Source organism: Gopherus evgoodei, chromosome 1 (assembly GCF_007399415.2).
Source record: "Gopherus evgoodei ecotype Sinaloan lineage chromosome 1, rGopEvg1_v1.p, whole genome shotgun sequence".
Taxonomy (NCBI): domain Eukaryota; kingdom Metazoa; phylum Chordata; order Testudines; family Testudinidae; genus Gopherus; species Gopherus evgoodei.
The window spans coordinates 155,380,888-155,397,330 of record NC_044322.1 but is presented as its reverse complement, the minus strand read 5'-3'; the positions used below and the strand labels follow the sequence as shown (position 1 = coordinate 155,397,330).

The following is a 16,443-nucleotide window of genomic DNA, read 5'->3' as shown; positions in this document are numbered from 1 at the left end:
TTCAAGCAGGTTGGATTTTTTTTGGTATAATCATGTCTGCCGGGTTTTCTCTTTTCAGCCACACTGCGTGCTACTTGCTTCGAAGGAGAATTCAGCACCCGTAAAGCTTGGTGGTTTTGGGGTAGCTATTCAGTTAGGGGAGTCTGGACTAGTAGCTGGAGGTAAGAATTTTATTTTGTGTTTTGCCTTCAAAACCTTATGCTGAGTGTGCGTGGTGTGTGTATAGTGCTATAGCATTAAAAATGTACATTTCCAAGAGGAACATGCCCTACAAATTAAAAATTCTGCATACTAAAATGTTTGCAGACTCATGCGCTAAAGGTTTTATGAACTTTATAAACACATACTTGATCAGTCTAAATTATTAATTCATTAATAGTATACCTATATTTATTGTGTAAATATACAGAGAAATTCCCTTAAAAATTACAAGTGTAATTGCTTTAATCAAGTTACAACTGAAAAAATCAGAAATTCTTCCATATCAGTATGTCCTTTCATCACAGGTGACACACAAAAAGAAACAAAACTGACATTAACATTGAAATTAAGGCTAAGGAAATTGAATTAAGGATTACTATAGCAACTTTAATGTTGCTCTGTTCTGCCTAGGTGTTATAACACCTACAGTTTCCTGTCACATATTGTGGTCACATGAGTTATAACCTGTGGATCTTTATAAATTATAATGCTGTAGTATGGGTATTGCATTCAAATCTATTTCTTGATACATATATATTTACTGACAGAATGCTTACATTTTTCTGTGAATTTTATTTCCTCTAGCTACCTTCCATATTGTTCCAGACAATAGGGTTATGCGATATTCAGCCTGCACAGATGAAGACCCAATCAGTTTTCTGATGACTTCATTGCCAGGGTAGGGGATTGGTGCCAAGGATTTCATTAGGTTTTCTTTCTACAACAGGGAGCAGTTGCACTTCACCTCCAAGCTTCTTGAAGTGCTGCCTCAACTTTCTCTCCTCTAATGCTTGAATGGATCTGTTGCAATCTGGCTTCTGTACACACCACTGATACCAACAAGCATCAGTCTCTTCTGGATGTGTCTGAGATCCTCTTCTCTGTACTTGTCCTTCTGAGCCATTGTTATTGAATAAGATAATTATTTCCTTCTGCTCCATTTGCTTTTTTCCTGAGCTTTTTATGTCTTTGTGCTCTCTGGGTTTTCACCTTTTCCAGCATCTTCTTCTGCATCTCTGCTTCTTCCCCTTTTTCAGTGATATTTCTCGAGTTTCTAGTTTTGATTCTTTCCTTTTCCTCCTCTGTCGCTGAGTGACTTTATCCACTCCTTTTGTTTCAGCTATCATTACAGTGCTGCTGGTCTTACATGCCTGGCTCCTTCAGACATCTTCTCCTGGATGTCCAACCATTATCCCAAGCTCCACCTGACAAAAACTGCATTTCTCCCAAAGATTCTTTTGCCCTTCCCTTTTCTGTCACCATATATAATTCTATTATCCACCCATGACTGAGGCACTCAGCCTCGTGTGATATCTTCATCCCCTATCATTCCTTCTCCCTGTGCTGCTACTGTTTTTAAATCCTGTTCATGGCTGTTTTGAAGCCTCTCTAAAATCTGGCCTCCTTAATTCCCAGTGTGAAAATCTTCCTCTGTCTTGGTCATAGTTTGCCACATTTAGCTTTTTTGCTGGCATCCCCTCACCACCAGCTTCAAACTCAAATCTGCTTCTCTTCCTCCTCTTCTTCTTCTTCACCTTCCAAGACCCTACAAAACTTTACTACACCTATGTATAGTATCAAGTCTTACTTGTCCTACTTCTCCCAAGTTTCCCTCCTTAAGAGACTCCTTATCTTTCTCCTCCCATCTTCATGCCCTCTTTCATCCTGTTCCTTATTATTTGAACAGCATTCCTCACGTCTGGCAAACAATCCTCTTCCTCCTCCAGAAATCTTTCTTTAAAGCATACTTTTTCACAAAATTTTGGAAGGATGACTTCTGCAAGAATTCTTCTCTTCAACCTTACATCATCCAGATTATCTACCTGCGTATTTGTTCAGAGTTTAGTATGCTGTCAGCACTCATCAATAAGCTCTATTTGTTCTTCTAGTTTTATGTACTGTAAATAAGTTTTGTTTTGTAACTTTAAAAAAAAGTTTCTTCACTCCTCATCTGTCAGGAGTCTCCTGTATGAATTATGGGAGCTAGTGACTTTATAGAAGAACAGGGAATTTATCAGCAGCATATCACCAGTTCCAACTGTTTGCAGTCACAGATGTAATTTTGAAATAGAAAGTTGCAGTTTCTTGAGTTCAAAAACTAACTCTATTTCACATAAACAGTTAAAAACTATATTTCTGCTCAGCTGCAAAATGCTATGTATGTGCTGATTTTTTTTTCAGCCAAATTTTTTTTAAGTATTGTTGACTTAGGCAATACAGTCCCCACACTTTCTTGCTTCTGCTGACTTTAGAAACTCTGTGTGTTCTGGCCTGTAGTGGTCTTCAGTAAATCTTTAAAATGTGCAGTAGCAGAATTGCTGCAGATGCTAGATGCTCACTGACATTCACAGATCTATAGGGAAGCAGCAGAAACCAGTACCATATATACTGCATGCTTGTCTACATGAGGAAATTTACTGACAGAACTATGCTGGTATAATTATACCAGTAAAACTCCCCAGGTGGACATTCGTATTCTGGGATAAGAGTGCCTTTTTCCAGGGTATGTCTACGCTGCCCACATTACAGCGCGGCCGTGGCAGCGCTGTGACTTAGGCAGTATAGACACGTTTTATCACCAGGAGAACTCTCCCCCAGTAATTTTCAAAAAAAACACCCTGAGCAAGCTATTTGTCCTGGCACTTTTCAGCGCTAAAACTTTTGTCGCTCCAGGGGGGTGTTTTTTCCACACCTCTGAATGACAAAAGTTTTAGCTCTGAAAGTGGCAATGTAGACACAGCCCCAGTTTACCTTGTCACTTTAAAAGTGGTATTAGATAAACCACTGTAACTGCAGTGGTGTAAACTACCCTATACCAGAATAAGTATAGCAGTATAATTATACTGGTATAGTTCTGCCAGTAAATTTTCCCATGTAGACAAGCACTTGTTGAAAAACCCCTCATTTTACTTGTAGATCAGTATTTTTGCAGAGATTTCCCTAATATATATATATATATATATACATTTGAGTTCTTCATGGGAAAGTGCCTGTTTTCTCTACATTTTTTACAGTGACATGTCTGTATCTGACAAGCCCAAATTGCAGTTAGTCCAGAAGAACACAGTTGGAGAGAGCAGTTACTTCCTCAATAATCTATTAAGCTTGCCTTCGAAGGAATCATTTTTACTTTCGTAAGGCCTTGAATCTATACTGTTACCAAAAAGAAACTTTGTACCACTGTAAAGGATTTTTTAAAAACCATTTCTGTAATTCTACTGGTCGAGACAGTAAATTCAGTTTCCAGGTACTTGAGATCAGGCCAGGCTTTCACACTCAAAATTCTTCCACTTCTTAAGTTAGAGTCCCTTTTGCTTTGTTTGGAGGAGCCTCATCCAGCTAATTCATCCTTTCAAGCTGACAAAGCATCATTAACATAAAAGCCTGTGAGGAGGTTAACACTGGACAAGTGCGTACTGGAGATAATTAACAAAAAAATTCACTCAAGAATTGTTAAAAACACAGGTATGCAATTTATTCAACTCTCAAGTCACCCGAGATTATTTTTAAGAGTCTGACCATTAAGGACACATAACAAAATCTTTTGGACATGGAAGTCATAGTTCATTTCGCACTGGGCCAAAAAGAAATGTGTGGAAATACCAGTGTGCTCCCTTTAGTGCCATTAGGAAGAAGCAAGATGTATTGTGTTCTGAATTCACATTAAACCAAGATGAAATTTTCTCTGTATAGAGAATACATATGGATTGTCATACTTTGTGAATAGCAGGCTACTTTCATAGAGGAAGGTGTCTGTCAATATGTTGGGAACAGTTCAACATATTTGCATGGTTACAATGTGATAGGGGAGGCAGGTGGAACATAGCAAGTTAGTGGTTACATGGATGTAAACTCACATCCTTGTGATCTCTGCTTCTTTTCTAGGAAAGGTGTTCAATATTATAATTGTCAGTTCTTTGGAGTTGTCTCTCAAAATACTTTCAGTGATGTATGTTTTCAGAAGCAGTAACTGTAGATCAGATAGAAACACGTCTTGACTGTCAAGTTCCCCAGGTCTTTCAAGGAGGGTATGGGGTAAAATTATGACAGAAAAGAAGCACTGAGTCTGCCAGTGATTTTTTTTTTCACTTAGCTTATGTATTTTCTCTGAGGTTGAGCTAGTACCATTAACAAAAATAGATAAGTGCAAAGAAGATAAACATATTGGTAGTTCTGCACTGGCTACAGAGGTCTTAAAACTCAATGTTCATCTGGATAACAATTCCATTCACTTTGTTACTAGGAAACAATCTTCAAGGCCAGTTGTGCCATCCCAGTCCAGTACTGATCTTGTTCAAGGCATGACTACTAAATATTAGTTACCTAAGAGAGCTTTCCCCAGGATCATGTAATATCCTCATAGATCAAAAAAATCAGCTTCATCTTACTAGAGAATATGATGTTTTCTCTGCATAGGGTAATATGCAAAAAGTCAGTTCTCTTGGTGCTTCACTAGCCAGCATTTAAGAATTCTGACCAAAATGGCTGAGTAAGAGACTATCATATAGTTTGCTGAAGATCAGACTGTGGCTTTTGGGACAGTCTGAGAAGTCCTGAATATTGATGGCTTCCCATCCATATGTAATTATATTCTTAGTGGGGCTAAATGCTCTACATTAACTTGCTAGACATTTCAGAATATTTTATTTTAGTTCCATACAGACTAGATTTTTAGTAGCCATTTGCTCTACATTATAATGTTCAAATTATGTGGCACGCTATTCCTTACATTTTCTAAGGACAAGTTAGTATTGTAAACACACAATTCCTTCATTTATCTCCAAAATTTTCTTCTTTTCACTTAGATAGTACGTTAACCCACTGTATGGTGAGAAGCCTACATAAACTAGATTTTAGGAGGAAAATAAAAATTTACTTTGACAGTGCTTTGACTCTGACAGACTTCATTTTATTCAAAAGATACAAGTTGCCAGAAACTCATTTCTGCATCTAGGTGGATTTCAGAGTGCATTTGGCAGACCTGTGTGGCTAAACAAAAGTCTATTCATGAATTAATTAAGGATCAGTCTACTTTCTCTATAGCAGTTTTGTGGGCAAGGAAGACCCGTGCATCAATTGTTGTAACTTATCTGGATACCATGTGGTCTTTGCTTTTATACATTTTCTGGACCTTACAATCTAGATATCTAGTCTAGAGATACATCTTTCAAAATAAGATTTCTTCAAGCGGTAGTCTTTACTGAAATTGAAAAGTATTTTTTTTCATTATCTAGTCATCTCCCTCACACCTGCTTTAAAAGTTTCTATTGTCTGGAATAATGTGGAAAGGAATTAGAGGTATTTAAATTTAACCTATCTGATCTAGTTTGTGATTCCTTTATTCCGTCCACATTATTCTAGACATCCCACTCTTTTTGGAAATCCTTAATTTAAAAACATTTTACTCTATTATGAGAGGTCGGATGGTGATGTTTGTTAGTACCTCACATTTTTTTCCCTAAAAATTATTTGTTCCAGTTGTTCCCTTATACATCGTTCAGACACTACTGGTGTTGAAAGAATCTCCTACTGATATCTTGGTCATCAGTCCCCTGCCTTAGGGATGACAAAATCTGATTGGGTCTCTATATATACTCTTCTTGTGGAAAGCATAACCCTATTGTCTGGAATAATATGGAAGAATCATAGAAACTAAATGATCAAAGGTAAGTCAAAATTTATCTTTAGCACTTGTGAATGGTTTTAAGATTGGCAACACTGGAGACTGAAGCTCTCTGTTTATCCATAGAACACAAAGCAAAATTATCAATTGTGCAAGCTTCCTCACACTACATTGTAATGTGCCTCAGAACTGATTGATCTGGAAGGGTCCCCTTTAATGGTGAGAAGGCATAAGTCTCCATATCTATTCAGACTTCACATTCTTTGCTGAAACAGGCAACATAAGATCATTTTGTGATGTGGACATTTGTCAACAGAGATTGGACAGACTGCCATCATATTCAGCACATGCCACTGAAGAGCCTTCAGATGGTAATGACCTTCAGTTACTGATCTGATTTGATCTAGATCAAATTAGAGTGTGACCTAGAAGCACAAAGTTATGTTACCCATTATAGTCTTCCAGATCATCCAGGCCCCCAAATATTTTCTTAGTGGTAAGGTGTATATATAATGCTGCCAACTGTCATGGAACACTCTGATAAAAATTATGTCATCTGTGCTCTAATATCATATGGACTTTACGGGGAAGCCATAATTCTGAATTTCCTCACTTTGATCTCAGTACTAATGTTCTAAAGTGGTGTTTTTGCTAGTTTAGTGTCTTTTTAATAGCAGTCCAAGTTGCAGTTTCATCCTTTTGTCTGAGTAAAGGTGTCTCCATAGACTTGCTTGCATTAAATATCAACTAAGTTATGTATAGCACAACTCACCTTTAGGGTTACCAGGTTATTTATATATCGAGGCACTGAGAACTCCTTACATTCTTCTTTTTTATAATTGTTTTAAAAAATTTTAAAAAACCAACATTTTCTTATGTTTATTTCCTGGATGTAAGGAATAATAGAAAATAAATTAAATACCGTGTTTTTCTTACATTTACATCAGTTCATTGGGAAAAAATGGAGGGAGGGCTCAGCCTGGTTATTGGATGAAAGAGTTCCTTGTGCAGCAGAAGGAAGAAAGAGAGTTATCTGGTGTCTACAAAGGAACAAGGACTCCTGAGGGCCTAAGAAACTGTTTCATTTAGAGAGGAAACAGGAGGGACCCTACTGTGAAGATTATTTTATTGGAAAAAAATCCTTCTATATTGGAGTCTATAAAACCAGAAATTATTTTATTTAAAGATGTGATATTTGGAAAGGAACTTGTTAACTATCTAGGCAACCTTCTTTCTCCAGAGCTATTAAATGTAAACTATAGGTGTGACATCACCAGAAAAGGAGCTGCAGCATTTTACCACATTAAATATGGGGGGAGGGTAGCACCTTGTTGACTTGAAAAAAAGAAGTTAGCAAATATCATAAGTGTATTGAAGTGTCCTTTGCCCTTTTTAGGGCATTCAGCACATAACCTTTGAAGTTTCAACTTTAAAAGGTGTTTTGCATGGTATGCAGTTTTTTTAATCTGCTCTGCTGACATAGCAGCAACACTGTCAGGCAATGTGGAAGACCTAACTTTTGAAACATAACCTCATTAGTTTCATTTCCTTTGCTGATGAGGACAAGAACAATTGTAGCCTCACGGGGGAAATGCAAGTTGCTCCACACACAAAATTTTAACTCTGTTACATAGAGTTGCTAAAATTCATGTTATTTTTTTCCTGCCTTCCAGCTTAAATGTCACAGTCAATCAGGTTGCCATTTGTTTTGTGTGTGTTCTTAAGTACAGGGTGAAGTAGGTAATCCTAAAACAGGGTCCCTAGATTCTTGAAGGCTCTTCAACCAAAACGGTTTGCTGAAACAAATAAAGAGATTTGTTATTTGCACTGGGGCTTTCTCCTGGCTGCTCTTTGCCAGGTTCCTTTTCAGATCAACTGTGACATGAGCTGCTACAATAGCCAATTTTATGAGCTGCTCAAGGATGCAGTCTTTTCTGTCAAGTTCTAAAATTAGTTTATGTAGCTCCTATTTCAATGAAAACCTTTTTCTTTCTGTTTTATGTAAGTACATAGTACTTACCTAACATCTTTCATCCAGTTACCTTAAAGTGCTGAACAAAATCGTTTACAATATCCCTATATAATGGAGAATTACTGATGTGCCCATTGTGAAGATGAGGAAACTCTGAGACATTGAGCTTTGTACAAGGCCACATAGCAAGTCAGAGAAAACAGGGTAGGGAATAAAACCCAGTAAGTTTGACTACTTGTCTACTATTTGACTACTACTGCCTTTGCTGAAAGCTCATAACTTCATTTGAAGTCACTTGTTAATACTGAAATTAAAATTAGCAAAATGGGTGGGTTCTGCACTTAAAAAAACCCTTGCATACCATGGTTGCAGCTGCAGTTCTGACAACTATAAAGTTTTACATTTGTTTTATATTTGTCTTGTTTGTTGTTATGCGGTAGCTGTGTATTTTTTGTACATGCTAACTATAATTAGGAAGAGAAGGAGGGCCATTTAGAAACTGTTACCCAAGCCTTGTAACACTTCCTTTAGAAAAAATGAGGAAGCTGATTAGTACACCAGTTTCAAGTCCATACTCAGAATGTTTCTAGATAATAATTTCAGGTGTTGGTCTTTTTTTTTTTTGTATTGCCAATGTATTGATCAGAATGTGTAAATAACTTTGGGATTTCTTTGTTTAGGGTGTTAACCACTAATAAACTTAAACTTAAATATATTGTTTGATTAAGTGGAAAAAATGCTGAAAGAATATATACTAATACTTTCTTGTAATTGCAAAATACTGTTGAATATTTTTATGAGGTTATAATTAAAGAAACACAAAAGATGAGGTTTCATATTGAGACTATACAAATGAATTGACTTTATTTAACCTAAAACAAAATGAGACAAAAAGTCAGGCTGCATCTTTTAACTTCCATGTTGCTCGACCTCCTTTCTCCCCTCAGAGTCAGTATCAATGTCAAAAACGGACCAAAAAAACCCCAGACAATGCCTAGACTTTATAGGGGCCACCATCAACTCAGTCAGATCACGAGCCTACCAACCAAGGGACAGGTTCCCGATTTCGCTAGAACTCATAACTTACATAGCCATGAATCCTTTAGTCATGGCCTGGACTAGCCTATTCCTCCTGGGCTTCGTATTCTCATCATGTCAGACAACACCACGACTGGCTACATCAACAAACGGGGGCCCAAAGTTGAAGGCTCGAAGAAGAGGAGGAGGTTACTTACTGTAACTAGAGGTTCTTCTATGTATTTTCCACTTCCCGCCCTCCTTTCCCTCTGGATTTGTGGTGGAGAAAAAATTGGAGGTGCAGTCAGTCTGACCCACACTTCATCACCTTGGACGAAACCATGAGTCAGGGAGCATGCACGGATCAGTGAACACTACTTTCAAATTCTCTGGATCCAGACACATAGTGCGCATGCATAAAGCTCTCAGTGGCCTATAGATAGGGACCACAAATCTCGAAGAACCTCCAGTTACAGGTAGGTAACCTCCTCATCCAAGTAGCTCTACCATTAAGATGAAAGAGACTCTCCTATAAGCAGGTTACTATTAGCATTGATATCCTCTACATGGATCTATAGGCACTCGGGGGGGAAAAACCATATGATCCTAAGCAACTTGGTAATCTTTGACTCCATACATCCGCCTCAGAGGTGGGGTGGCTCCCCTCCTTGTGGTCTAGAGGTTGGGGGTTCTGTTGCTGATTGGTTTTGCAGATGGGTTCAGGTTTAGTCTTTCGGCTCCCAGGTACCTCAGGGGAGGGTTTAAAAGCCTTTTTCTCCTGCCCTGAAGCACCAGTCTGCACTGGGAGTGAAGCTTCCCTTCTCCCTCCCATTGGGATTAGAGTCGGACTCAATTTCTGGGCTTTGTTTGTGAGCACTAGTCTCCTTTTTGGGGTTCATAATTGAATTTTTCCCACATTGACCTGGGCAAGGTGAGTTTTTTTCACCTTTCTCTCATCAGCCTGGGGACCTGGTGAATAGGTTAGATTGTAAAATTAATTTCATTACAAATTGGCACATGCCTAGTGCAGGTAATCATTCAGTTCCCTGATGAATCAGAATTGGAAACAGATTAGAAGAAGGCATTTATAGAAGGTGGGGAATGGGTTGGGGTTCCTAACATCTGAGACAGTGGGGAAACAACCCCCTCTTCCCCACCCCTTTAGCCCTCATACAAAAGGAGAGTGGCGAAGTTCCACCAGTGGTGCTGGGACCAGATTACAGGGAGCAGGAGCAACCCTCCACCACCAGATAGACAGATTATAAAGGAAGGATGACCTGCACTGAACAAGTTATTGCCAGATAGTTGTCAGATTTGTAACTTTATAAACTTGTACAACCAAGTTAAAGCATATTCCAGATATTTTGTCGTCTTGTGGTGCCCAGGAAAAAGCAGTCCAGCAGAAGTCTTTTTGCAAGGCAACTTTGAATAGTGGTAGCATTAAATGGTGATAGCAGTTGAGTCCTTTAGGTTGTAATCCCTGTAGGGCAGAGAGCATCTTTTCAGCTGAGTTTGTACAGTACCCAGCACTATGGGCCTGACTCAGGCTTTTGGGCAGTACCATTGTCGAGTCTGGGCACATAAATGATGATAGATCTAGTGATGGTGGTATCAGCTGTTAGCCAGACTCATGATTTTCCCCAGATATTACCATCAGTGGCTGTGAAGTCCTAAGGCTGCTCATGTAGTACAGACAGAGCTCCTATTGCTGGAAAATTAGATTTGCGTTTGCAATTCTTCTGTAATTTCTTAGCAACAGGGACCATTTGGGGATGAATGTATAGAGGGCAATAAAATGAATTTTATTATATTTGTTCAGTTTAACTTGTCAGTTAGTAATTGAGCAAAAGTAATACTAAAAAAAAGCTTGTTTTTACTCCCTTGAAAGTTCAGGGTCATTGATCATAAAAATAGTTGTTTGCATGGTCCTCTGTTCAATGACTAGTTCAAAACCTGCCCCCAAAACATTAGCATCTGATGTGAGTTTGTGTTGTCAATATGATTCTTCAAGGATAGTGTTCACATGACAAAAACAGGAGGCACTGTTTGATATCCTTCAGCGAAAAGGCCAAGGACATGGAGCCTGAACAGCCATCTCAGCTCTAGTGGTTCTACAATTCAAAGTTAAGAAACTTTGGTAAAGTATTTAGGTGGGAACAGTATTACGTCGTACCTGTTCTGTGGATAAATAAAGAGCCTTGCTCTCCATGGCTGTCAAATACTTGTTATACAGCACATTTCACTCAAGGATCTCAGAGCTTTTTTAAATAACCTTTAATTACATGACAATAAGGTAGGTAAATATTTTACCCAATTTATTGATGGGTAAACCAAGGAGTGGAGAAATTAGTGATTACTCCATCCTGACACATTTCACAAATACTGAATATAAAAAATGAAAATATTGTCTTAAAAAAAAGTTTAATCCGTGAATAAAACTTTCCATTAAAACTGTTTGTTTCAATTTAATGCAGATTAATTTCTTTCCTATTCACTTTTATTTTCATGTTTGAAACACATCACTTTACTCAGTTTTGTTTGTATTTCCATTTAGGACGTGTAGGAACACCTCATTTTATGGCCCCAGAAGTAGTAAAAAGAGAACCCTATGGGAAGCCTGTAGATGTTTGGGGTTGTGGAGTGATCCTTTTTATTCTACTAAGTGGTTGTTTGCCTTTTTATGGAACCAAGGAAAGATTATTTGAAGGCATTATTAAAGGAAAATATAAGGTAAATGACAGTGTGCATGATTACTTTTTCACTGAGGTAAAACACTGCTGTAAAAAAATCTGGAAGTTGCTTTCTATATTTTGGCTGCTAATTAGCCTGACTGAAATTTGCAAAATTCCACAAGACAAACAGCTCTCTATGTGCGAATAGAGATACCTATATCATTATTGATCCATTTTTCTGTGGTGTATGTGTTTAACAGTCTCTGGCATTTAGATTACCATATCATTTATCTGGATTAAGCAGCTAAAGTAACATCAAAATTGGATCCTGATCTTACAATGAGTTCAGAGAGACTATTTCCATGCAAAAATGTTTCTGAGATTAGGGCCTCAGTATGTACTAGATGTTCTGTGTTATCTGTATGACTGTGATATATACATAAACTCTTATATGTATGTATTCCTCCATTTTATAAAATTTCTCACGTTCTAAATGCTAAATGTGATAGCTAAAGAATGATCTCATTAATTTAGTAAAAATATTTGTGATTATCTTAGTATACAAATGATATCATACTTTTGTCGTATTACACTGTATAGTAAGCTATGAAATAACTGATTATTTACTAAGGAGGTACTTGTAATTGATAACAAACTACAGTGTATGAGGACAAACTTGTTTCATAATACTTTCCGACATCATGGAGTCATTATGAGGAAGGAGCTAAAGCCCTTTCATTTCATTTCTTCTTTGCATACATCAAAATCACACCTATAGTACATTAGCGAAGTGGTAAGAATATTGCCCAAAATCTTGCTAAAGTTTGATAGTCCTATAATATGTAGTATTCTTTGTATTAATTAACCAGGGTATGTCTACTCTGCAGCTGAGAGCCTCAGGGGAAAAAAGTGTTTTAGAACAACAGTAAGATGCTTAATTGAGTGTGCCTTTATTGGTAATCATCTCCTTGAACAGCTGAAGGCACAAAACTGATCACACTTGAAATATGTGATTAAACTATACATCGCCTTGTATATTGTTGCTTGCTTAGTGTGGTTCTACTCTGAAACTGATTCTAACATTGGCATCGAAGTGTACATTTGTTTGTCTCAGTGGTTCTGGATGAAATTCTACCCTTGCAATGTAATATAGAAAGGTTTCCTGAAACCTTTAAACCTTACACTGGCCTTGTGGAAGAAGCAGTTGTCCACAAGGTCCTCTGCATTCCTAAGATCCACAGTGTGGGAGGAGTCATGGAACTCCACTGATTTCCCTCTTATTCAGATCCAGCAGCTCAACATTTCACTGTGGTGTAGAGTGACTGCACTGCAGCTCATAAACTTGTCCCTTCATCCATTTCATTTCCACAGACAAAGCCTGATTACTTTTGCTTTGTGCAGGGAACGGTGAATTTGATCTGTAGGGAACATTACATGCAAAAAAGTAGGTGGAAAAATGGGTACCATATTACCAGTTGTATAATCATCAAGCACTGTACGTATTGTTTTAGTTTTCACATACTAACATATATCTATATTTTTTAATGGTGCACAAGTCTTATGTGTACATTCATAGTAATAAAATATTGACAGTAGTGCCAATGTCACCTGTCCTTATACCTTAGTTGCTCATTATACAGAATAACTATCCTATAATTGTTGTACTCTGTCACTTGCTTTAATTTTTGTCTTCGCTTACAATCAGATGAATCCCAGGCAATGGAGCCATATCTCTGAAAGTGCCAAAGATCTGGTACGCCGCATGCTTATGCTGGACCCAGCTGAAAGGATAACCGTTTATGAGGCCCTGAATCATCCTTGGCTGAAGGTAAATAAAGCCAACAACATAACATCTCAAAAGTTCATATCCTTAAAAACTTGAAGTTGGTTTTTTGCTCTTTAGATTAGCCATTAAATTACAAAAATATTTAGATGTGCTTAAGTGCTTTACTGGATTGGGGCCTGAGTGCTCGACACCTTGCAGGATTGAGCCCCAAATGTGCCTCAACAGGACTGTAGAATATAGAGTAGTGCTGTGTAGAAGATGATTTGGGGAGCATTCCCACTTCTTCCTATGGCCCTCCTGGAGTCCAGATGATAGAATCCCATGTGAATTTTAGAAGCTTTATCTTCCATCTCTTCCTCCTTCCCCTGCAGGTGACCTGAGAAGGCTCAGCAGCTGCTTTTATCAACCTTCTGATATAAAAATAGATGTTTTTCTACTGAGAAACCTTGCTAGTGATAGGAGTTACATTTTGAAGCCTATTTCTACAAGGAAGGTGGGAGCTTGGGGAGAATGTAAGCAGAGCTCTCCAATAGTCCCTAGGATGTCCTATGTTAAACCTACCAGAGCTGGAAGTCCATAGTGGTATTCCACATTCAGAAGTTAATAAATGCTGGTTCTGGGCATTGATATTAGTTAGAATCTGGTTAACAAAGTTATATTTCTCTCTTGCTTTCTATTTTGTGTTTTGTTTTCTGTAGTGTGGCCAAAGGAAAGCTAGACTTTAACTCTAGTGAATGCCTAGGGTGTCATAACTGAGGAGCTTTATTGTCCAGATCCCTGCAAATTTGGCAGAAAAATGTATCCTTGGCCCTAACTAATGCTAACCTGTGCATTTTGAGGCTGATATAACTTTATTTTGTGTTCTTAAAGTCAGGTGAGAGGGTTGGCCAGGCGAGAAGAAGCAAAATTGAGTTTGTAATAGATACTTGCCAGCATAATCCTGAAGTGGCTATTGGCATTCCCTAATTCGGTCTTCTCATATATCAGCCTTAATAAGATAAACTCAGCCTTCCTTTCCTGAGTCAAAATTTCATTAACCCCACACAGCCATGAGTCATTGACAGCATGCGATATACACAGATTATTAATATGAATGTGGTGGGGAATGTCATTTGTGGTAGACGATGCTGTCTATCATATGGCTCTCCAGAGTATATTTTTTAATTAACGTTTTACAGAGCCACTACATCTGTTTTCCTTATATTAAAGCTGAAGTGTAATATTATATGGTGATATATTCAAATATTCTTTGATAACTTAATAGTAATGAAGAAAAGAGTCTGCAGTTACACAAGCTATTTTAAATATGATCAGTTAATACTGATTTAATTATTTGTGTATTTAGATGTTGAAATGACCAACATCTTAAAGCTACTGTAGTGTACTAAAATTTTAACCAATTAATCTTAAAACTGAAAGAGATCAATAAGATTATCTCTCCACTCCTATCAGTAATACATACAATTTAATGGCTTTAAATTGACTAGATACTCAAGTATTCAAATTGTGATATGTGTTTAAGAATGTTGTTAACAAGAATGGGAAGCAGCAAACATACTTGCAATAATTGCATTATTTCTGACTTTGCATCAGATATGTTTTTTTAAGACACTGCCTTTTAGGAGTTATAATCTCCAGTATTGAATAGATTGCATAATTTTTTCATATTGTGTGTTTTCTCTTTGTTGCAGCTTAAGTGAAGCAGCTCACATTGGGGGTTCCATGTTATTTAACTCGAATTCTTTTGTAATTTGCCAATTTAGGAAAAACTCTTACCCAGCAATTTACAGAATCTGTTCCATTAATGTTCTACCAACTGACAAAAGATTTCAGCCACAGGAAGTGACAACACATCACCTGTCTTTCTCCCATTCTGGAATCCAACCATCTTGATTTCTATAAGAAATTTCCTTAATGTTTACATCAGGGGTCGGCAACCTTTGGCACATGGCCCATCAGGGTAATCCGCAGGCAGGCCGCAAGACATTTTGTTTACGTTGATCATTTGCAGGCACGGCACTGTGCAGCTCCCAGTGGCCGCACTTCGCCGTTCCCGGCCAATGGGAGCTGCGGGAAGCGGCACAGGCGTAAACAAAATGTCTCGCAGCCCACCAGCGGATTACCCTGATGGGCCGCGTGCCGAAGGTTGCCGACCCCTGGTTTACATGAATGTAATCAAATCCTAACTTGCTGTGTGATAATTTAGTATCTAATGCATATCTTGGCCAATTTTTAATGTTTTTTGTCAGAGCGAAGTTTGAGTATTTTTTTTAATTGTAGGAGAGGGATCGCTATGCATACAAGATTCATCTTCCAGAAACAGTAGAGCAACTGAGGAAATTCAATGCAAGAAGGAAACTAAAGGTAAAATCTGACATTAAGACAGATATAATTGCATTACCTTAAATTTTGTATGGTTTTCTTTAGTACGTAATTCTATGTGAAAGAACTTTAATATTAAAGTGTCATAGGGCTTGTTTATATGGTGCAACAGGGCACACCAGGGAGGTGTAAATAGAGCGCAACACTTTAGAGCGCTCTACTAACTGCCACTTATAGATTCTGCTGACATGGTCTACAAGGTACCTAGTCCCAAACGTGTGCACTGGGAACCTTTTAGAGCACATCAGTGGGATCTGCACAGGGCAGTTAGAACCCCACACTATAGAGTTCTATACTGTTTACACCCTTCTGGTCTGCATTGCTGTATAGACTTCTTTTAATACGAGTCAAGAGTTCTGTGTATTTTTTAAAATATTAAAGATTTAAAGTTGAAATAGATATTTAGAATGGATTAGTTTGCTGCTGTGTCATGCTGCAGACACTAGTCCTCTCCATTTTAGTCTCTTGGTTTCATTTAAAAATTGTGTGTTTATAGTCTGAAATATCTAGAATTATGAGATCAGGAATCTTAATTAATCTAATGATCATTGATTAATTATCTTGAATATGAGATGTCTTATTTAGATTGTCTTGTCATGCATTGACCTAAATGGGATTTTGGGACAAACTCAAACTAAATGTGCTATTAGTTGAAATATGAGGCAAATATCTCAAGCCGCAGAAATACGATTTCTTTATGAAAGTCGTCTTCTTCAGGTGCTTGCTCATGTGTATTCCACAGTAGTCGTGCGTGTGCACCATATGCACTGGTGCTGGAAGTTTTCCCCTT

General features: G+C 37.8%; 1 protein-coding gene across 13 annotated transcripts in view; it reads left to right on the top strand.

The window, feature by feature from the left end:
* CASK (calcium/calmodulin dependent serine protein kinase) overlaps window positions 1-16,443 on the top strand; it is a 415,898-nt gene that overhangs the window by 275,437 nt on the left and 124,018 nt on the right. For 11 of the 13 annotated variants that reach the window (XM_030576389.1, XM_030576372.1, XM_030576320.1 and 8 more), the window contains exons 6-9: window positions 59-161; window positions 11,368-11,543; window positions 13,191-13,313; window positions 15,552-15,635. In XM_030576389.1, the coding sequence (XP_030432249.1) occupies window positions 59-161; window positions 11,368-11,543; window positions 13,191-13,313; window positions 15,552-15,635 (486 nt within the window). Of the gene's footprint in view, window positions 1-58; window positions 162-5,773; window positions 5,868-11,367; window positions 11,544-13,190; window positions 13,314-15,551; window positions 15,636-16,443 lie in introns of those variants that run through there. The other 2 variants (XM_030576398.1, XM_030576407.1) reach the window with 2 other exon arrangements.